The sequence below is a fragment of the Montipora capricornis genome, chromosome 1, assembly GCF_036669925.1.
Source record: "Montipora capricornis isolate CH-2021 chromosome 1, ASM3666992v2, whole genome shotgun sequence".
NCBI classification, from domain to species: domain Eukaryota; kingdom Metazoa; phylum Cnidaria; class Anthozoa; order Scleractinia; family Acroporidae; genus Montipora; species Montipora capricornis.
Genome location: NC_090883.1, coordinates 20,742,020 through 20,764,519, shown reverse-complemented (window position 1 = coordinate 20,764,519; position 22,500 = coordinate 20,742,020). Strand labels below are relative to the sequence as shown.

At 40.6% G+C, this 22,500-nt stretch overlaps 3 protein-coding genes and 1 non-coding gene across 4 annotated transcripts in view; 2 read left to right on the top strand and 2 right to left on the bottom strand.

The window, feature by feature from the left end:
• LOC138052334 (uncharacterized) overlaps positions 1-2,311 on the top strand; it is a 3,019-nt gene extending 708 nt beyond the window's left edge. Inside the window, exon 1 of the mRNA XM_068898779.1 lies at positions 1-2,311. This exon is cut by the window's left edge and continues 708 nt beyond it. Coding sequence (XP_068754880.1) covers positions 1-961 — 961 coding nt within the window. The 3' untranslated portion in view covers positions 962-2,311.
• The window catches only part of LOC138060118 (macrophage mannose receptor 1-like), a 91,962-nt gene extending 85,222 nt beyond the window's left edge, over positions 1-6,740 (top strand). The window contains 2 exon segments of the mRNA XM_068905833.1: positions 4,099-4,149; positions 6,249-6,740. Of these exon segments, the coding sequence (XP_068761934.1) occupies positions 4,099-4,149; positions 6,249-6,451 (254 nt within the window). The 3' untranslated portion in view covers positions 6,452-6,740.
• A 5,278-nt stretch (positions 6,741-12,018) lies between these two features.
• Positions 12,019-22,500, bottom strand: part of LOC138052331 (thyrotropin-releasing hormone receptor-like) — a 31,069-nt gene continuing 20,587 nt past the window's right edge. The window contains exon 6 of the mRNA XM_068898764.1: positions 12,019-13,177. The gene's annotated coding sequence lies outside the window, so the exon portion shown is untranslated. The remainder of the gene's footprint in view (positions 13,178-22,500) is intronic.
• Positions 15,011-15,083, bottom strand: Trnap-ggg (transfer RNA proline (anticodon GGG)). The gene has a single exon. It is a non-coding gene; the product is annotated as a tRNA-Pro (tRNA).

The window sequence follows — 22,500 nt, the reverse complement described above, 5'->3', positions numbered from 1 at the left end:
TTCGGCACTGCGCTATTTAAGCAAGAATGACGGAGGAGGTGTTTTAACGCTGACCGATGTTGTGATTCAACAGCTCAGAGAGAAACACCCGGAGGCGCAGGAAGCGAAGTTAGGCTCACTGTTGTTTGGACCAGTTGAAGATGTCCCTGACTCAATTTACCAACAAATTAATGGCGAGATGATTAGGGAAGATGCCCTAAGAACTAAGGGATCCGGCGGACCCTCGGGCGTTGATGCTGTGGGCTTCAGGAGAATCCTAGCTTGCAAATCTTTCAAGAGATCAAGTACTAACTTATGTGACTCTCTTGCTATATTAACGAAGAGACTTTGCACAGAATATGTGGATCCGCTAATCATTGAACCTATTTTAGCGAGCCGCCTTATCCCGCTGGATAAAGGTAATGGTGAGGTTCGCCCGATTGGTGTAGGAGAGGTGATCAGAAGAATTATTGGCAAATGTGTTTCTAGAGTGGGAAAACAAGATGTGATTGACGCATGTGGTGCTACACAAGTGTGCGCAGGTCATAAATCCGGCAGTGAGGCTGCCATTCATGCGATGCATAATATCTTCGAGTCGGATGAAACAGACGCCGCGTTACTCGTAGATGCCTCGAACGCTTTTTATTCGCTTAATAGAGCGGCAGCGCTGCACAACGTTAGAGTTCTATGTCCAATAATTGCCACCTATGCAAAAAATACCTACAGAGCGCCTGCGCGACTTATTGTTACTGGAGAGAAAGAGCTCTTGTCTTCGGAAGGCACTACACAAGGGGATCCATTCGCTATGAGCTTATATGCAATCAGTCTTCAACCCCTGATTACTCTCTTGAGCATTCGTAGTTCTGCAAAGCAGCGCTGGTATGCCGACGATGCCACTGGAGCGGGTACGTTGACAGACATCAGAAAATGGTGGGACGAGCTGCTGGCAGCGGGTTCAGCCTTAGGCTACTATCCAAACTGAAAGAAGTGCTGGCTTGTGGTAAAACCAGAGAAGCTGAATGAAGCAAATGATGTCTTTGCGGGAACTCGAATAAACATCACCATGGAAGGGCGCAAACATCTTGGCGCAGCTCTCGGACAGAGGTCGTATCTAGAGGAGTATGTCGGCAGCAAAGTAAAGGAGTGGATCAGTGAAGTAACTTTACTAGCAGAGTTTGCAACCTCTGAACCGCAAGCTTGCCATGCAGCTTTTACATTCGGGCTAAGGCATAAGTGGACTTACTTCATGAGGACCCTGCCAGATATTGAAGATCTCTTGGAAGCACTCGAGCGTGCTATCTCAGATGTCCTCATACCGTCACTAACAGAACATAACTGCTCTGTGACTGAACGAAAACTGCTAGCACTTCCTGCCCGTATGGGATGCCTGGGAATGACAAACCCATCTGAAAGTGCGGAGTCAGAGTATTCATCATCCATCAGGATGAGCGCTCCACTTGTTGATAAGATAATTTGCGCAATCCCTTGGGACCCCAGATGATGCAGAGGTGCGAAGGCTGATGTATGCTGTTCGAAAAGAAAAAGATGTTATCTGAAGGGGAAGCTAGAGGAGCTGAAGGTCTCTCTCCCAGTAAGGACACAAAGAGCCGTAGACCTGGCATGCGAAAAGGGCGCCTCTACTTGGCTTACTGCAATTCCACTGAAAGACTTGAATTTTGACCTAAGCAAGCGGGAATTTCGTGATGCACTGAGGCTACGCTATGACTGGCCCATTCCCGATAGCCCATCTGTATACGTATGTGGCTGCAGCTTTACCGTGGACCACGCCATGATATGCCAGCGAGGCGGCCTAATCATTCAACGTCATAACGAGATACGTGACCTGGAGGCGGAGCTACTAGATATTGTTTGCTATGACGTAGCAATTGAGCCCACCTTACAACCCCTATCCGGGGAGGAGCTCAACAGAGAAGCAAACAAAGCACCAGATGCCCGTCTCGATGTGCACTGCCGTGGATTCTGGGAGAGACAACGGGCCGCCTTTTTTGATATACGGGTATGTCACCCGAATGCGGACTCGTGTAAAGAGCTTAGCCCCAAACAGATATATAAATTGCACGAAAATGAAAAGAAGCGGAAATATGCATCCAGAATAATAGAAGTCGAGAATGGCACTTTTACGCCCTTGGTTTTTACCACAACAGGAGGTATGTCTCAGGAGTGTCAGCGGTACCATTCCAGACTTGCCGAGCTCATCTCTTCAAAGAAGCAGGAGGACTATGCAACAACAATCGCATGGATTCGAACGAAAGTGTCCTTCGCCATCCTGCGGACTGCCCTAGTTTGTTTGAGGGGAACAAGGTCACGGAGAAGAAAGACAAATATACAGGAGAATGACAGAGATAGAGAAGGGACTTGCTGGACTGACATGATAATTTATTAAAGAATGTTTTATGCTTTCGCCTGACTGATTTTTCTCTTTGATACATAAGACTTTTTATGTACAATACGTTTTTAGACCAATATGTTTTAGATCATTATTTTAAATTATTATTATTACTATTATTAGATAGTTTTTTTTGATTAGCTTTTTCTTTAGTAATGCTTAATTGTCTTTTTCCAATTTATAAATTATTCACATATCGTAAATAGTTTTCTATCGTGAACATATAATTTAGTTTTCAAAAATTTGTAAATAATTTCGATATATAGTTTAAAATTGTAAATTTTACTAATTGTTTTGATAGTTGAATTAAAGTTTTTGTTATTATTGGAAAAAAATATTATTATATTATTATTATTATTAGTAGTAGTAGTAGTAGTAGTAGTAGTAGTAGTAGTAGTAGTAGTAGTAGTAGTAGTAGTAGTAGTAGTAGTAGTAGTAGTAGTACCATCATCATCATTACTTTTATTATTTCTCCTAAATAATTAACCACTACACTGAAAATCTTTTCTTTCATTGATGGATTTTGCTCTTCTAAATTCGCAAGTGTAAGACGTGCAAATCCAAATACGATAGATTTCCTTGGTATATTAGGTGTTCTGCTGAGTGGCTTTAATTTAAATCATCATATCGAGAATTTATTGGATCTTCCTGGGTTCTGACGGCCAAATTGAATCGTCGTGCATTGTTGGGACAAAACATTCGACAACTTCATTCGACACGAGCGCATTCTTCAAAGTTATTGCGTGAGTAAAATAAAGACCATATGGAAAATCCGTTTTATCCCCCATTCTTTTGGGATTTTAATTCCGTCTCATGGTATACTCAGGATGTGCACGATTTCAGGATTATTTTGGCAAAAAATGATATGCAGATGCAGCCCATACACTCAACTCCTTTTCGAGACTAATATTAAAATTATCATGATGATCATTTAAACAAACTGATAGCCTGACACCCCATTCCCCCTATGCAGGACACTACCAAGCCGCTGAGTTGCTCCCACAATGAAATATAATTTTAATTATATTAACTCCATTCGTCTTAAACGCTGAAGTAGGCCTGAAGTAACACTCATAAAAAATATCCAAAATGAAGTGTTTTAAAACCGAGATACCACTGTTTTATACCGAACGACAAAAATGTCTATCGTCACTATCCTCGGTATCTCGTTAAGATGGTAATGACAACCAGCACCCAGATGGCTTAATAGCTCAACTGGTAGAGCACTGCACCGGTATCGCAGAGGTCAGGGTTAGAATCCCGTTTAACCCTGAATTTTCAGGCTATACTCTCGTTACTGCTCAAGTATCATTGATTAATAACTGCGATGATCAGCATGCTAACTAGATTCTCTCTGCAGTTCAAATATTCTATTCTCGGTAGCTTGTGCTCAGGTCGCCTCTTAACTAAGAAAAAAAAAATCGCCTGAGGAAATAAAATGTTCCTGTCGAAAAGCTGGTTCCGGAAGTAAAATCAGCAAAGTGGTCGTCCCAAAAGAATGCAGTCTTAATTTTTTAATTGATCACAGACGGTTTCGTCATGAAATATGTTGGCAGAAACCTTCTGTAACGTAAAATTAATTTTATTCAACAGATCATTAAGCATAATGATGATGACGATGAGGTTTCTCGCCAGTGTGTTGCCACTGTTCCTTAATACTTTGATGATAGACTTCTTCTGAGCTACTTATGTTGCCATTGTAATTTTTTTAGAACCCAGTGGAACTACTATTGGAAACCCAACTCATGCACCACACACTGGAGGTGAGTTGCTGCTAAAACTGATCCTATGCATCCATATCCTGCAGGAAAATGAGGCGGCGTGATTGGAAAACGTTCCTTGTACAGCAGACGTTGCAACTACGAAAGGGGCCGTTAAAAGATACTCTAACACGAAACCCTTCAAGAACGGGCCACTACTGAAACCATGATGCATAGACTAACTGCAGCATACAAGACAGCATAACCGTGTTGACTAATTAAAATGGAGTATTTCCTTAAATGATACCTAATTCAATTTGTCTACCTTTGTTGTACTGTGCAAAATGGTTTGACAAAATCCAGAATGGAATTTGATCGTATGCGTGAGAGTAGTCCTGAGAAGGACTGTTGGCAATGACTGACTTTTCTACAACCTAGGCGGAAGTGATCTTCAGAGATGACTTCCGCTCAGGTTGTCGTCACGTCAGGCGCTGCCAAAAGTCCTTCCCAGGACAACGTTTAAACAGACAATCGAATTCCTTCACTTTTGTAAATGGCGTAATTTTGAATTTGGCATTTGAATGCAGTTATCCTTTTGCGATGAAAGATATGCACTGCAAAGATATTTTGCCATATACATACATCTTATTGAACAATTTAGTGTGTAGTAGCGTGGGGTAATTTTATGAGTCTCGCTGTATTTTGGTGAGCCCATAGGTCGAGTCAAAATACAAGAGATTCGTAAGAATATCCCACTATGCTACACTTTAAATCGTGCAATAAGAGATTTATTATTCAAACCCAGTCGGAAAAGTGAAGAAACGTAATGCTTAACCTAATAATTTGCTTCCTCGCGTGAGAAACTATCTTACGTGACTATTCAGCGAGGTACCGTCCAGGTTTCGCGCGCTTATATTAGGTTGCTGTGATTGGTCAAAAACAAAAACGTGTCAAACCTCTCAATGGAGTCATCAAGCTTAGCGTCGTGCATTCTATTTCATTACATGTAAGGAAAACAAAGATATTAACAACGATGATCTCGGTTTCCAAAACTTCCAGTCGAGAAAAAAAAGGCTTTGATAAAGAAATGACATAAAAGGTTTTCAAGTTCCTCGGGAAGAATTCCTTCAAGAGAAAAAAATGTTGATACCATTCTTGGAAAGGTACAATTTATATCATTATATAACTGTTTATCGACACTGTTGACTCTTGCCACTTTCATCAACTAAGTAAATTGCTAAACCCTATTGTGTGAAGATAATAATATATAGATTTAATTAGCGACCTTCAGATTGTAGTGCGAGGACGATTACGAGTACGAGTTCTCAGTTCTGAGCACGCGCATTTCGAAAAATGTTCGTTCTTAAACTGTAATGCGCGTGCCCGGTACAGAAAACTCGTACTCGTAGCCGTTCTCTAACTCCAATCTGAAGGTCGCTAATGGCCCCTGCTTCTTCACGGACTCGCACCACCGTTTCAATACATTGAGGTCAGTTTTTCTCTTCAGTTTTTTTTAGTATTTACGTCTCGGTTTTCTTTAATGAACTGAGAAATTCAATTGCCGTGTAGGTTATCGTATGTCTCCAGGAACTCGTGTTCGCCAAAAATTCATCGTTTTCTTCAGTGAAAAATTTAGCATTTTCAGCCAAGACTAATAGGGGTTGTGAAAAACCGGTCAAACTGGTCTTCTTTAGTACAAATATCGTGAGATATTTGTACTCTGCTGACTGCAGTTGAATAAGAAAGCTCCAAATTAAATTTCACTTACTTGTAAAATCTACCCACTACGTAAAGCAGGAGCCCATAAGTAGGAGCCTCCATGTGCACTATATCCTTGAGTCAACCTTTGCCCGTATCTTCCTATTTTTAGAACCAACCCTTCAGCTAGCAGGAGACTGACATATACATTAATTTATATCAATTCGCACAATTTGCGTACTAACATTGTTTTTGCTATTTTGGTCTTCGTGAGACAATGACTTTATTCTGATTGGCTATTTTAAACAGCACGTGCAGTGCCGAACAACTTGTGGCGTTCTAAAAATAGAAAGATACGGGCAAAGGTTGACTCATAGGGCTTGTATGAGGGAGGCCAACTCCTACTGATGGGCCCCTGGTATAAATACATGATTATCCTCAAAAAGGACTTCCTTCTGTTTCAGATAAATCTAGTGGATTGTCCCGCGGCGCCCAAGCAGGAATCAGTCTGGCAGTTTTGATATTCATTGGTTTGTGTGGAGGGGCAATTGCTTGGTATTTCAGACGCAAAAAGGGCAAGCCTCTGTTTGAACTTCAAATGTTTAATAATCCTATTCATTTTTCAAGCAACAAGCAAGAGGTACATACTGATATTGGGGACTACTAGTAGAATGGAAAAGGACACTTTCTTCCACCGAAAAGGGCTGTAATTGTACTACTAAGTGTTGTTTTGTTTTGTTTTCTTTACAAATGTTTAAACAGTCAAAACAGTCGGTTCCCGATTGTTCAGAACCGTCGATATGAATTTAGTTTAGTGACTTAACCTTGCGAGCCAACTAAGGAACTGGGCGTACATATTTTTCCTTGAAAAACAAAGTTAGCGTTAGGACAGGTAAGCTCAAATGAGAGCCTGTGAGATTACCTAAACTGAATGGAATTAAACTGTGTGCATTCTCTTTGTTTCTACATTTCATTACTTTTACATCGGTGGAGGGCCTGGGTAAAACGATTCGAACAATTCCATTTCGTTAAACAATGTTCAATAATATTGAACATCGAAGGTAGCAAACGGTTTCAACACGTCATCAGCATTCCAACTGCAATCGCTGCCGTTGAACTCTTCCCTGAGAGAGCGGTTACGGTGAAGAGGCTAATCGTCAACGTGATTCTGTAGTCTGTGCTCGTCTGAGCTGTTCTTGTGTTTTTGTTTGTGTTTTTTTTTTCCTATCCCGGCATGCTGCGGGCGGGCGTGTTGTTAGTTGTGTTTCATCTTTGTCGGCCATTACCATGTGCTTTCATTGTGAATTGTTCAGGCATTTCCCTTTGTTACAGAAAATTTTCACATTTTTGACGCTAGAGCGTTTTGTTTAGGTTTTTACTGACTTCCATCGCATATGACAACTGTGCTTTCCTGCTGTTCGGTGTACAAATCATTTGCAACTAATCTCTAGAAACTCAGCTAACAATTATGTAATATATAATTGTTCGTAGACTTACAAAAGGAGCTAAAAACCTCCTTTGCCAAAAGTGAATGATAGTGCTTTGGTGGTCTGCAACGGGATATCGGTCGTTTTTAAGAAATGGGACGAAATTTGCTGGTGTCATTAACAGAAGCTTCGGGTAGTGGATGTATATATTCCGACTTATCCATTACAACCACACCTGAGCCTTTGTCTGGTTTTGTTATGACAATATCATCACGGCGCTTTATATCCTTGATGGCCGTCAAGAGCTGTTTAGGGGGACATTTACGGTTGATGTAATTGAGAGCTATACGTCTTAATGTGGCGGCAACCAGTTCCTGAGCAAAGGAGGTTCTTTTACAATCTACCTTCACTAGGATCCTCCCCCACGCTGTGGCCCAGTCCCTTTGTCCAACTGGACACAAGGAGAAGTTAGCCATACGACCAATACTATCGGCAACTAATACGTATAACTATGCTCTGGCGAAATGGCTGGACAGCAAGCTCAAACCGTTGTCACTAAATCAGCACACAGTCACGGATATTTTCGACCTTGTGAATGAACTACCGCGAGACCTCAACATAACACCTGGTGATTTATTGGTGTCGTATGATTTGTCCTCGTTGTTCACGAATGTACCTTTGGATGAAACTATTGAGATAATCGCAGACAGAGCTTTTGGAAACAACTTGTTTAATTCCCAGTACGACTTGAACATTTCTAAGCAGGGCCTTATCGATCTTTTGGGTGTGGCCATCAAGGATCAGCTTTTCCAATTCAATGGTTCCTTGTACGAACAGATAGAAGGTGTAGCGATGAGGTCCTCCCTCGGGCCCTTGCCAGCCAACGTATTTATGTCGTCTATTGAACAGAAATTAGACGTTGAGGGTAAACTTACCCCTCATTATCTTCGATATGTTGACGACACACTCACCGTGATGCCTGGTTTATCTACAGCTAGCCCGCCATTAAGTTCACTGTAGAGGTCGAAAGGGTGGAATGTTCCCCTTCCTCGGTACTCCTAAACCGAGAGCCCCGTATCGAAACTAAAGTGTTCGTGAAGCCAAGGAATAGTGGCAGTGGTAGTAGTCATGTCGCCAATACGTATAAGTTTGGCCTACAGACAACTATGCCCGATCGCGCATATCGCCTGTCTTTGTCATGGTCTTACTTCACTAAGGAGTGCAAGCCACTAAAGTTTGTGTTTTCTAAACTGAAGTATCCCCAGCACCTTGTGGACTCTACTGTTAAAACCTTCCTAAATTCAAGGGTTGCTGACCAGTCTTCTTTGCGGTCTAAAGCTACGACAGAAAACACTACTCGGGTCGTTATACCCTTAAAGACCAGTGGTCTGATAATATCGTGAAGACGCAGTTTAAAGATCTTACTGTGAAGCTCCAAACTACTGTCCAGCCAGTTGTTATGAGTCGCAAATTGCCCAGGAGTTCCCGACAGGCGAACCAAAAGTTCAGCTCATTGACCAACAATGCGTTGTATATCAATTCAAGTGTGGCCAGTGCGATCGATGGTCGTTATGTCGGATACAACAGTGGGCATCTGTTCGTACGCGTCGATGGACCTCGTCAGTGCGTAAACATTATGATAAAAACATTCGGGCACGGTTCCAGATGACCTTTCGCAATTGCTTTAAGGTGTTGAAAAATGCCAGATCAAGTTTGACTGTCTCATTAACGAGATGTTACTCATGAATCCTTAGTTATTCTTGAAATCGCATATTTAATTTAGTTTTCCTTGACAATGGCGCCAAAATGTCGCCGACGCCTATTTCTCTTTCGTAAACGGTCGATGCCATTTTTTTAGCTCTGAATTACACTTATTAGGTCTAAGAACTCAAAAGGGAAGTTGTGTCTTGCTGGTCATATGAGTTAGGGTTCGGGTTAGGATTCTGTTTAGGTGAAGGCTAAGAACCCGAGTTCGAGTTTTGAAATTTTCGGACTCCTTTTTTTCCTTCAGTTTTTCTTTTATAAATTTTTTTTTTTTTTTCCTTTTTTGTCTTAATTTTTCTTAATATTTTTTCTTAGTTTGTTTCTTTTATTTTTCTTTGAAGTGAAGTGTGTAGTCGACCGTTATGAATGGCATCGACCGTTTCAAATGGCAACGACCGTTCCGAGAAATGGCAACGACCGTTTCAAATGGCAACAACCGTTTACGAAACGGAAATTTGCGACGCCGAAACGTCGGACTCTCTCCTCATTATTTTTTGCCTGTATATGTCTATCTAAATCACTGTAGTTAGAATTTGTGTGTAAGCGGCTGAATCAATATGCAGCACGAGAGTTTCGGGCTTTCAGAGTTTTAAACTCGTGGTTTGCTTATAAAATAAGCTGCATTTACACGCTGAATTTTTAAGCTAGTGAGTAAGTGACGTCACTTCTTTCTGAGATCCAACCCCCTAGGTTTTAAAATGGCGGACTCTGAAATCCAAAAGTTACATTCAAAGTAAAAAACCTTTGTATAAAATTCAAAGCTTAATTTTTTGCCAATCACTTGCTAATCAAACATTAAGAAAAATAGGAAGTCATTTTTTAATCATGATAGCATTTTAAGGAGTATTGACATTTGTGGTGTCTTAACAATTGTAAAACAACCATAACTCTTAATTAATGCTAAACTATTATTTTGGCCTAAAGTGGTTAGGGTTATTCTAGCGATGTTAACACAATGATGGCCTGTCAACCTCATCTGTAACTTGTGAAAAATACCTGCCTGCAAGCAAACACATTTTCATATCCATAAAAGAGGCATCAACTAATGCATCACCGGTAGCGCCCTATACGTGTCTTGTTTTCCATTTCTCTAACCATTGTGTTGTCTGTACACTAGCTTTGAGTTTTCGAACCAGCGTGTTCGACGTGAAAGGCAAGAAGTTGTTGTCTAATCGATCAGACGGACCAGAAAATAAACTCGCGTCGTTCGAATTTCACTTCCTTGAAAAAGCTCAAGAGGAGCCAAATTGAGAGATAACGAAGAACGCCTAATAATTTGCAGAGAAAAGGTTTTGTCGTGCAAGAAAGCAAGTGAAACGTTCATCCATGGGAAACAAACATGTTCGACGATCGATCAGTCGGTGTCATGCTTATTTTAAAATATGTCACGCATCAACCTCAAATCAAACTGTGCGAACAAGAACATGTTCGGGTATTTTATTTTGTTTTTTTTTTATTTTCTTTTAAATGTTAAAGAAAGTTATTCCAAAGTCGCAAGCTTGTAAAGTGGGTAGACAGTTTTAACTTATTTATATTTTAACATATTCGCGTAAATTGCCGTTGTGATAGTTTTTCCTTTGACTGCACATTGCACAGCTTGCTGGTTTATAGTGTTTACAACACAAATCGTGAAGTATGATTTCAGCGCCAGTAAAATAAGAGACATTTTATCGATCAATCGTAGTGTGTGGTGTATTGTTTTATGATAGTGTATGTTCTGCAGAAGCAACTTGAGCTGCTAACGAAATATTTCTTTGTGTGTATGACCTTTTATAATCGCCGCTTGACATCGAGTTAGGTCAATGCGCGAGCCATGCTAGTCATGCGAGCCATGGCTGCGAGCCATCGAGCCAAAATGGCCAGCCATGCGAGTCAGCATGCGGGGCACACAGTTATTGAAAGATAACCGTTTTAAAATGGGTGCTTAGACTTTTAATAAATGTTTATCAGTGCTATTTGAAATGGGTGCTTATACTTAAATGCGAAATTCGCCTGGCTCGCTTGCTCGCAGATTGTCCAGCCCCCTCGACATCGAAGGTCTTATCGGTCGCAACTGAAGCTCTCGTTTTTAGCTTGACCGCTTTTTTTTTCTTTTTTTTTTTAATCTTCTTACATTGTATGGTGAGGATTAAAAATATATTTTGCAAATGCCTTGTCAAACGAATACGAGTTGCGAGATCAAAGTATAACGAAAACCCTACCCCAGTGGGAAAAGGGAAAGTAGAGAAGGGACAAGGGAACGAGGTTGCAAGGGAGTTTGATTCCCCAACATGTTTTACACTGAAAACGCTTTGGCGATTTTGTACATGGCATTAATTTTATCTAACTTAACTACTGTATATTCCTGTTAAAATTACAGCTGTTCAAAAATTACAGCATTACTTCCAATATTGTTGCAAACACGTTGACACTTTCATTGTTGTTCCAATGAAAGTTTTGACTTAAATTTCTGTTGTTATTGTGTTATTGTTAACTTAGATAAGATGAGTTGCAGTCTGAAATAAAACAAAACTTCAACTACTATTGGGTTCCAAACGTGGCAATCTGGTACAAATCTGGAAACTATGTATTACATTGACTGTCTCGTTGGCACTTAGCAATAGCTACCACTAGTTATATTTTTTAAAACTGAGCTACGGATATCAGATTTCCAGCATTTTCATTGGCTCGCCGGACACAGGCTATCACTTCTTATTATTCAACACATCGTGACAATATGTCCAAATATGGTCATAGCGCGCTCAATATTCGTCGTGCGTACTCAACGTATATCCTGCGACATACGTAATTTTGTGTGTCGCGGAGAAAAATGGTAGTTTTTCCAGCTTTTTTTTTCCGAACAAACGTAGAAAATTGTGCTTTGTCGTCAATGTGTTGAATATTAAAACAATTATCCTGCTCAATCTTGCGGAATATCGCATGATTTTAGCCAACGCGGCCTACGCCAAACGCTCGCAACATTTCAGCGCAACATCTTGCAACATGGTTGAACACAGCATGTTGCGTACGTTTGGCCACACTGTTGCGATATGTTGCGATATTTTGCAACATGTTGCATGTTGCAAACATTTTGGATGCTGTACTCGTTTGACCATGCTCACGCAACATTGTTGCACTAGTAGGGCATGCGCGATAGGTCCACTTGTAGCGTTCCAGGGGCCTGGGGAGCATAAACATCGACATGTTGCGTTGAAGATGTTGAAAATGTTGCGTGCGTTTGGCCAACCCGTTCAACACATGCCGCAACATCATGCAACAATGTTGCAAGATGTTGCGTTGAAATGTTGCGAGCGTTTGACCGGGCCTTTAAATATAACTGCTCCACCTCATATGGTCAAGAAACGCGACGGAATTGACCGTGGCAGAAATCGATGCTTTAGTCGACAATGTTGTTGATCCTGCAGTATTCAATAAAACAACCATTCTACTCGAGCTTGCTGGCAATAGAATGATTATAACCAACTCGGCGCCACGCGCTTCGTTGGTTATCTATCACTTTATATCCAGCGTGCCCTCGTAGATTAATTGTTAAATATTCTTCAGCACAACCTATTTAAAGGTTACTGTTCTAAATGCTGATAGCTTTGTCCTGCGTAATATAATTATGTTCGTCCATTATAATTGCTTCATAATATGATTTTTATGGCTGTCTCTGAAGATTGGTTGCAAAACGAGTTATCTACATGGGAGCAGATAAGTTAGTTAATTGAAATTAATGTATGTAATATAACTATTTTGGGACAGACAGTCTTTAAAAAGCAACCACAAAGTTAATTTTTTTCAAGGCCCGCAGCACAAATGGGCTTACTTTCTTAAGCCCGGGAGATTTCTGATGAACGAAGGACTTCATCACCAGGGATCTTTTTTTCAGACGCATTGAGGATTTCAAGTGCAGGTGAAGTCGGATGTTGACGTAGAACTCTCGTAGATGGTGCTGTTTCTGCAGGACGCCCTCTAAATAGAAATGGACAACGGTATAGCATTTCTTTCATCTTCTCTCGGAATCTCTGGCTAAACAATGCATATACAAACGGATTGACAGCTGAAGTAAACATCATCACAGTGTGAGCAATGAAAACTTCATCACTGATTGATTTCTCCACAATGAAGTGCAATACTGTGTCTGTGATCCAACAGGTTTCAAACATGGCGCTGACGACCAAAACCATTAAGGTGACCCTCTTCCTTACTTTTATTACACCCTATGAAAATAGGAATGTTTAAGAATTGCGCGGAATCAAGTGAAACTGTAATATATCAGTGCCAAAGCCCATCGAGTACACGCTACTTTGAGAGTGTCTTGTTATTGTTGGTTTGTTGTCCTTAAGTATACAGTCTGAAGTGTAAATTTTACATTTCCATCTTGTATGACAATAGAACTCAGTAACATGCAAGAGAGTAAAGGATTGATCCCCATATAAAAGAGCTATTCACTTAAACCCTTGCTATTGACACAAAACAGTGGGATCACCCTTAGAAGGGTGTATGATCTTTCGAACTATTCGACCTCCTTAATAAAACGGTATGTCATTAATGTGTACAAAAATTTGGTTTTATCAACGGAGTTGATAATGTAAATTGGCAACCGTACAGAGATTCTAAAAGCTGACGTTTCGAGCGTTAGCCCTTCGTCAGAGCGAATGCATTCGCTCTGATTTCTTTAAACATAATAGGAAATTCAATGCAATGTTTTATCACTTCTATGCCATCTACCGTGACAAACGGCTTGAGAGTAGGTGTGTGTCACATCAAAAGAGAGTTTATGACAGAGTTGATTCAGCAAATGCACAAACAAATTCGAAGTAAACGGCGAGGTGTAATATCAACAAAGTACATTGAAAACAACTACAAACAGCCAAGATGGCTGATCGTTTTAAGCCCATGAAAGGATTTTTGTTTGTGGGGAAAGGGGGGGGGGGGGCAGCTGTCATTCTAAAGAAAGCCGCTAATGCAAACAGTTGGCAACAAAGTGAAACCCGAGAATGTAAATAAATAAATAAATAAATAAAAATATGATTAATAGGGGTTAAAATTAAGGGTGGTAAGCCATAAACTCTTGAAAAACTATTAAGGAACATAACAGCAACCATACCAAATTTCAGGAGTGCATGTAATACTGAATGATATCTAAACGAATGCGAGTTTCTCATCAGGGGTTCCAAGCACCGGAAGATGGGAAGATGGCAGAGTCTGTTGCTGCGAATATCGTAACCCGTTTTCGTTTTCCAGAAACTAGGAAGACCAATCAAAGTCTTTACAAGAGATATCGCTTTGATGATCCACACGATCGATATTTTTAAAATTCATCTTTAATCAAGACATGTTTCGGATGAAACATCATCCATCGTCAGTTGTAGTGTAACAAAGTGAGATATAACATGAATAATTAAGGATTAAGTCGAGAACAGAACAACCACGACACAAAACAGAAAAAAAAACCGACTATTTAAGCTGCGAAAAGAAACTAATTAGTATGAACGTGATAAATTAAGATGTTTGACTTGGGAATTTAAAGATGGCTGCTCTCAAAGAATATGCATGGCTTCTTAAATTTTCAATTGGAAACGTGTGGAAGCAGAGTCGAGGATTTTAAAACAGTCTTCTGAACACCGGGAGCGACAATTTTCAAAACCTCTCAACTGCTTAAAGATGTGGGAATCAATGATGAAATGGTATATGAAATGAATCATATATGAACTGCGGATATGAAATCAAGTGAAGCTATGATCTTCGCAGTTTTGAACGCAACTTTAGCAATTGCGTAGAGAAGCCTGAAAAATTCAGGACTTCAGCGGGGTTTGCACTCGTGACCTCGCGATACCGGCGCGACGCTCTAACCAACTGAGCTATGAAGCCACTGACGTTGGGAGCTGGTCATTTGTGGGTTCTAATGTTCCCATGAGGAATGAATCAATGATGAAATGGTATATGAAATGAATCATATATGAACTGCGGATATGAAATCAAGTGAAGATATGATCTTCGCAGTTATGAGCGCAATTTTTGCAATTGCGTAGAGAAGCCTGAAAAATTCAGGACTTCAACGGGGTTTGAACCCGTCACCTCGCGATCCCGGTGCGACGCTCTAACCAACTGAGCTATGAAGCCACTGACGCTGGGAGCTGGTTATTTGTGGGTTCTAACAAAAGTAAAAGTGTCGTGAGCACAGTAGTCATTAGGGATGTGAGGGTTTAACAATGTACATAAATACTTAGCTAGGATGTAATTATAGGTTCCAATCGAAGAAACAATGGGCTAGTGAAGTCACTAGACTCCATACCCTAAATAAGTTCATGGTTTCTTTCGATGTCGAAAGTCTTTTCACCAACATTCCCCTCATCGAATCCATCGACTTAGCGGTAGACTACATTATGAAGTTAGTTTTCTTTGCCACTGCCCAAACCCGTTTTTCATTTTTGGGTAATTTTTACGATCAAATTGATGGGGTAGCCATGGGCTCCCCGCTTGCTCCTGTATTAGCTAATCTCTTTATGGGTCACCATGAGAAACGCTGGTTAGAGAATTACAATTCAGGTATCGAGTTTTACCGTAGATATGTCGACGACACCTTTGCTTTGTTTAATACCGAGCAGGATGCTTTATCTTTCTTTAGTTATATCAACAGCCAGCATCCTAACATCAAGTTTACTATGGAGAAGGAAGAAAACCACAAGCTCCCCTTCTTAGATGTGCTTTTAGATAACCATAGTAATCAGGGCATAATTACCTCGGTTTCCACAAGAAGACCTACACCGGTCATCTCACTAATTATTACAGCTTTGTACCTTTTAGTTACAAATTAGGACTAGTACGCACTCTGGTTGACCGAGTATTTAAAATTAATAATTCTTGGACTGGAAATTAAGTTGGTGTTCACCCCGTTTAAAATCAGGAGTTGGTTTGGTGCGAAGGATCCTATCCCTGCGGGTTTACCATCGCGTGCCATTTACAAGTTTCCATGTGCAGGCTGTAATGCCTGTTATATTGGTGAAACCAATAGACACTTCGCCACTCGCATCCTTGAACATCTCGCCTCCGACAAACATTCCCACATCTTTAAGCACTTGAGAGGTTTTGAAAATTGTCGCTCCCGGTGTTCAGAAGACTTTTTAAAATCCTCGACTCTGCTTCCACACGTTTCCAATTGAAAATTAATTAAACCATGCATATCGTTTGGGAGCAGCCATCTTTAAATTCCCAAGTCAAACATCTTAATTTATTCCTTTCATACTAATTAGTTTCTTTTCTTAGCTTAAATAGTCTGTTTTTTTCTGTTTTGTTTCTTGGTTGTTCTGTTCTCGCCTTCATTCTTAATTATTCATGTTATATCTCACTTTGTTACACTATTTATTGCTCAACGTTAGTTCATTTCTCATTGTACAACTGACGATGGATGATGTTTCATCCGAGACATGTCTTGATTAAAGATAAATTTCAAAAACATCGTATGGATCATCAAAGCGATATCTTACTTCGTGCTGCTACGAAGTTTCGGTATTACAAGAGAGTATTTGCTATGTCAACATCTAACAAAAAACAATAAATAAATAGACAAGTTTGATCCGGGTGGCGCAATTGTGTGTAGATTTGGCAAATACGGGTGCCAACACGTTAAACTACTGGCTGAGTAAATAGGGACTTTAGGCAGCGTTTAAATGAACGCTGTTTGACATCGACACGGTTTCATTACTTCGAAACCGCGTCAAAATCGATGCGGTTTGGAAGTGTTTACACGGAATCGTTTTTGCCAGAAAATCAAACTTAGTCTTGATGGTATAAGCGAGCAGTCCACTACATGCTAAATTCACCATTTTTAATCGAACAGTGCAAAGCTCACTCCAAAATACTAACCGTATTCAAATCGATGTGGTTTCGCTGTTTACAAGACAGATGAAACCGTATCGTTTTGAAAACGCTCAACTTTTGGCAGCATCTTCAAATCGACCCTGTTTCGATCGGTGATGTGTAAACAGAAGGCGTAACCGCATCGAAAACAATGCGGTTACAAATGAAACCGCATTCATGTCACCTCGCGATTCCGATGCGAAGCCCTAACCAACTGAGCTATGAAGGCACTGACGTTGGGAGCTGGTCATTTGTGGGTTCTAATGGTCCCGTGAGGAATGAATCAATGATGAAATGGTATATGAAATGAATCATATATGAACTGCGGATATGAAATCAAGTGAAGATATGATCTTCGCAGTTATGAGCGCAATTTTTGCAATTGCGTAGAGAAGCCTGAAAAATTCAGGACTTCAGCGGGGTTTGAACCCGTCACCTCGCGATTCCGGTGCGACGCTCTAACCAACTGAGCTATGAAGCCACTGACGCTGGGAGCTGGTTATTTGTGGGTTCTAACAAAAGTAAAAGTGTCGTGAGCACAGTAGTCATTAGGGATGTGAGGGTTTAACAATGTACATAAATACTTAGCTAGGATGTAATTATAGGTTCCAATCGAAGAAACAATGGGCTAGTGAAGTCACTAGACTCCATACCCTAAATAAGTTCATGGTTTCTTTCGATGTCGAAAGTCTTTTCACCAACATTCCCCTCATCGAATCCATCGACTTAGCGGTAGACTACATTATGCTAAGTTAGTTTTCTTTGCCACTGCCCAAACCCGTTTTTCATTTTTGGGTAATTTTTACGATCAAATTGATGGGGTAGCCATGGGCTCCCCGCTTGCTCCTGTATTAGCTAATCTCTTTATGGGTCACCATGAGAAACGCTGGTTAGAGAATTACAATTCAGGTATCGAGTTTTACCGTAGATATGTCGACGACACCTTTGCTTTGTTTAATACCGAGCAGGATGCTTTATCTTTCTTTAGTTATATCAACAGCCAGCATCCTAACATCAAGTTTACTATGGAGAAGGAAGAAAACCACAAGCTCCCCTTCTTAGATGTGCTTTTAGATAACCATAGTAATCAGGGCATAATTACCTCGGTTTCCACAAGAAGACCTACACCGGTCATCTCACTAATTATTACAGCTTTGTACCTTTTAGTTACAAATTAGGACTAGTACGCACTCTGGTTGACCGAGTATTTCAAATTGATAATTCTTGGACTGGAAATTAAGTTGGTGTTCACCCCGTTTAAAATCAGGAGTTGGTTTGGTGCGAAGGATCCTATCCCTGCGGGTTTACCATCGCGTGCCATTTACAAGTTTCCATGTGCAGGCTGTAATGCCTGTTATATTGGTGAAACCAATAGACACTTCGCCACTCGCATCCTTGAACATCTCGCCTCCGGCAAACATTGCCACGTCTTTAAGCACTTGAGAGGTTTTGAAAATTGTCTCTCCCTGTGTTCAGAAGACTGTTTTAAAATCCTCGACTCTGCCTCCACACGTTTCCAATTGAAAATTAAACAAGCCATGCATATCCTTTGGGAGCAGCCATCTTTAAATTCCCAAGTCAAACATCTTAATTTATCCCTTTCATACTAATTAGTTTCTTTTCTTAGCTTAAATAGTCTGTTTTTTTCTGTTTTGTGTCGTGGTTGTTCTGTTCTCGCCTTCATTCTTAATTATTCATGTTATATCTCACTTTGTTACACTATTTATTGCTCAACTTTAGTTTATTTCTCATTGTACAACTGACGATGGATGATGTTTCATCCGAAACATATCTTGATTAAAGATAAATTTCAAAAACATCGTATGGATCATCAAAGCGATATCTCACTTCGTGCTGCTACGAAGTTTCGGTATTACAAGAGAGTATTTGCTATGTCAACATCTAACAAAAAACAATAAATAAATAGACAAGTTTGATCCGGGTGGCGCAATTGTGTGTAGATTTGGCAAATACGGGTGCCAACACGTTAAACTACTGGCTGAGTAAATAGGGACTTTAGGCAGCGTTTAAATGAACGCTGTTTGACATCGACACGGTTTCATTACTTCGAAACCGCGTCAAAATCGATGCGGTTTGGAAGTGTTTACACGGAATCGTTTTTGCCAGAAAATCAAACTTAGTCTTGATGGTATAAGCGAGCAGTCCACTACATGCTAAATTCACCATTTTTAATCGAACAGTGCAAAGCTCACTCCAAAATACTAACCGTATTCAAATCGATGTGGTTTCGCTGTTTACAAGACAGATGAAACCGTATCGTTTTGAAAACGCTCAACTTTTGGCAGCATCTTCAAATCGACCCTGTTTCTATCGGTGATGTGTAAACAGAAGGCGTAACCGCATCGAAAACAATGCGGTTACAAATGAAACCGCATTCATGTCACCTCGCGATTCCGATGCGAAGCCCTAACCAACTGAGCTATGAAGGCACTGACGTTGGGAGCTGGTCATTTGTGGGTTCTAATGGTCCCGTGAGGAATGAATCAATGATGAAATGGTATATGAAATGAATCATATATGAACTGCGGATATGAAATCAAGTGAAGATATGATCTTCGCAGTTATGAGCGCAATTTTTGCAATTGCGTAGAGAAGCCTGAAAAATTCAGGACTTCAGCGGGGTTTGAACCCGTCACCTCGCGATTCCGGTGCGACGCTCTAACCAACTGAGCTATGAAGCCACTGACGCTGGGAGCTGGTTATTTGTGGGTTCTAACAAAAGTAAGTGTCGTGAGCACAGTAGTCATTAGGGATGTGAGGGTTTAACAATGTACATAAATACTTAGCTAGGATGTAATTATAGGTTCCAATCGAAGAAACAATGGGCTAGTGAAGTCACTAGACTCCATACCCTAAATAAGTTCATGGTTTCTTTCGATGTCGAAAGTCTTTTCACCAACATTCCCCTCATCGAATCCATCGACTTAGCGGTAGACTACATTATGAAGTTAGTTTTCTTTGCCACTGCCCAAACCCGTTTTTCATTTTTGGGTAATTTTTACGATCAAATTGATGGGGTAGCCATGGGCTCCCCGCTTGCTCCTGTATTAGCTAATCTCTTTATGGGTCACCATGAGAAACGCTGGTTAGAGAATTACAATTCAGGTATCGAGTTTTACCGTAGATATGTCGACGACACCTTTGCTTTGTTTAATACCGAGCAGGATGCTTTATCTTTCTTTAGTTATATCAACAGCCAGCATCCTAACATCAAGTTTACTATGGAGAAGGAAGAAAACCACAAGCTCCCCTTCTTAGATGTGCTTTTAGATAACCATAGTAATCAGGGCATAATTACCTCGGTTTCCACAAGAAGACCTACACCGGTCATCTCACTAATTATTACAGCTTTGTACCTTTTAGTTACAAATTAGGACTAGTACGCACTCTGGTTGACCGAGTATTTCAAATTGATAATTCTTGGACTGGAAATTAAGTTGGTGTTCACCCCGTTTAAAATCAGGAGTTGGTTTGGTGCGAAGGATCCTATCCCTGCGGGTTTACCATCGCGTGCCATTTACAAGTTTCCATGTGCAGGCTGTAATGCCTGTTATATTGGTGAAACCAATAGACACTTCGCCACTCGCATCCTTGAACATCTCGCCTCCGGCAAACATTCCCACATCTTTAAGCACTTGAGAGGTTTTGAAAATTGTCGCTCCCGGTGTTCAGAAGACTTTTTAAAATCCTCGACTCTGCTTCCACACGTTTCCAATTGAAAATTAATTAAACCATGCATATCGTTTGGGAGCAGCCATCTTTAAATTCCCAAGTCAAACATCTTAATTTATTCCTTTCATACTAATTAGTTTCTTTTCTTAGCTTAAATAGTCTGTTTTTTTCTGTTTTGTTTCTTGGTTGTTCTGTTCTCGCCTTCATTCTTAATTATTCATGTTATATCTCACTTTGTTACACTATTTATTGCTCAACGTTAGTTCATTTCTCATTGTACAACTGACGATGGATGATGTTTCATCCGAGACATGTCTTGATTAAAGATAAATTTCAAAAACATCGTATGGATCATCAAAGCGATATCTTACTTCGTGCTGCTACGAAGTTTCGGTATTACGAGTATTTGCTATGTCAACATCAACAAAAAACAATAAATAAATAGACAAGTTTGATCCGGGTGGCGCAATTGTGTGTAGATTTGGCAAATACGGGTTCCAACACTTTAAACTACTGGCTGAGTAAATAGGGGTTTTAGGCAGCGTTTAAATGAACGCTGTTTGACATCGACACGGTTTCATTACTTCGAAACCGCGTCAAAATCGATGCGGTTTGGAAGTGTTTACACGGAATCGTTTTTGCCAGAAAATCAAACTTAGTCTTGATGGTATAAGCGAGCAGTCCACTACATGCTAAATTCACCATTTTTAATCGAACAGTGCAAAGCTCACTCCAAAATACTAACCGTATTCAAATCGATGTGGTTTCGCTGTTTACAAGACAGATGAAACCGTATCGTTTTGAAAACGCTCAACTTTTGGCAGCATCTTCAAATCGACCCTGTTTCGATCGGTGACGTGTAAACAGAAGACGTAACCGCATCGAAAACAATGCGGTTACAAATGAAACCGCGTTCATGTAAAGGCTGCCTAAGATCTACTACAGCGACGTCCACGAAATCGTCACCTCAAAATAGAAATTTGCTTTGTTGAAGTCCCTCACGATTGTTCCATCTCGTTCTAGTCACGAAGTATCCCAAAAAAAAGTTGTTCGTTCGTGTTCAGGGTAAAAATAGAGAATGAATGGTTCAAAATCTAAAATTTGGTTTAGGTGGCTCTTTGCAAATGGGTTAAAATCCCTTACATCAAAAAATATACGTTGCCCCATTTAGCAAAACCCTCGCGCACTAACATCCAGGCGGGCTTCATCTGATGAGTTGGTTCTGCTTCTTAGAATTTCTCCGGTTAGGGTCTGCAGATCTGGTTCGATCTCGAAATCATGGCATACATCCTGGAGCAGCGATGCGAACAAATTTCGCACTTGGTCATGCCTCCTATAGACAAACCCACCTTTCATACACGACACTGTACAATCGACGTCAAATCTCTTGCCACATGGACATACAGACGGGAGGTACTTCGGTGTCCAATGGTACCTTAAACTAAGTAAATCGTAGAATTCCCTCTTGTTTAGATTGTAGTTTTCTGACTTCAGTGGTAGTGTATTTTGCCAACTAGAGGCGCCTTTCAGCATGGCTATGCCATTTGCCCTCAGTTGTTCAGGGCTCATCTTCGCACAAATTTGCTCTAGGATGGCTTCTTTGTGTTCCTCCTTTGCCTTTACCATGTCTCGTTTTGAGTGCTTGAGTAGTTCGCAGTCCACTTGTCCTGTGCTATCTTGATTGTTGATATGCTCTATCAGCTGTTCTGTGGCCACTCTGGATCTGGAAAACTCGGAGTCCGCTGTAGCAGAGAAGATGGGATAGCTAAGCCGCCTTTCTTTTCAGGTAACGAGATCAGGATGAGTCAGCAGAGCATATATGGCTATCTGTTATTGCTGGGATAAACACTTGATTCACAAATGCGTCCAGTTGTACGAGGTGTTGCTTGATGTTGAGCAATGTGTAGTGTTGAGTACCCTGTGGTACCATGCCTCGTTTCCGTGCAAAGGGGCTTCGTGTTGTATGTTTCCATGATGGCAGATTAAA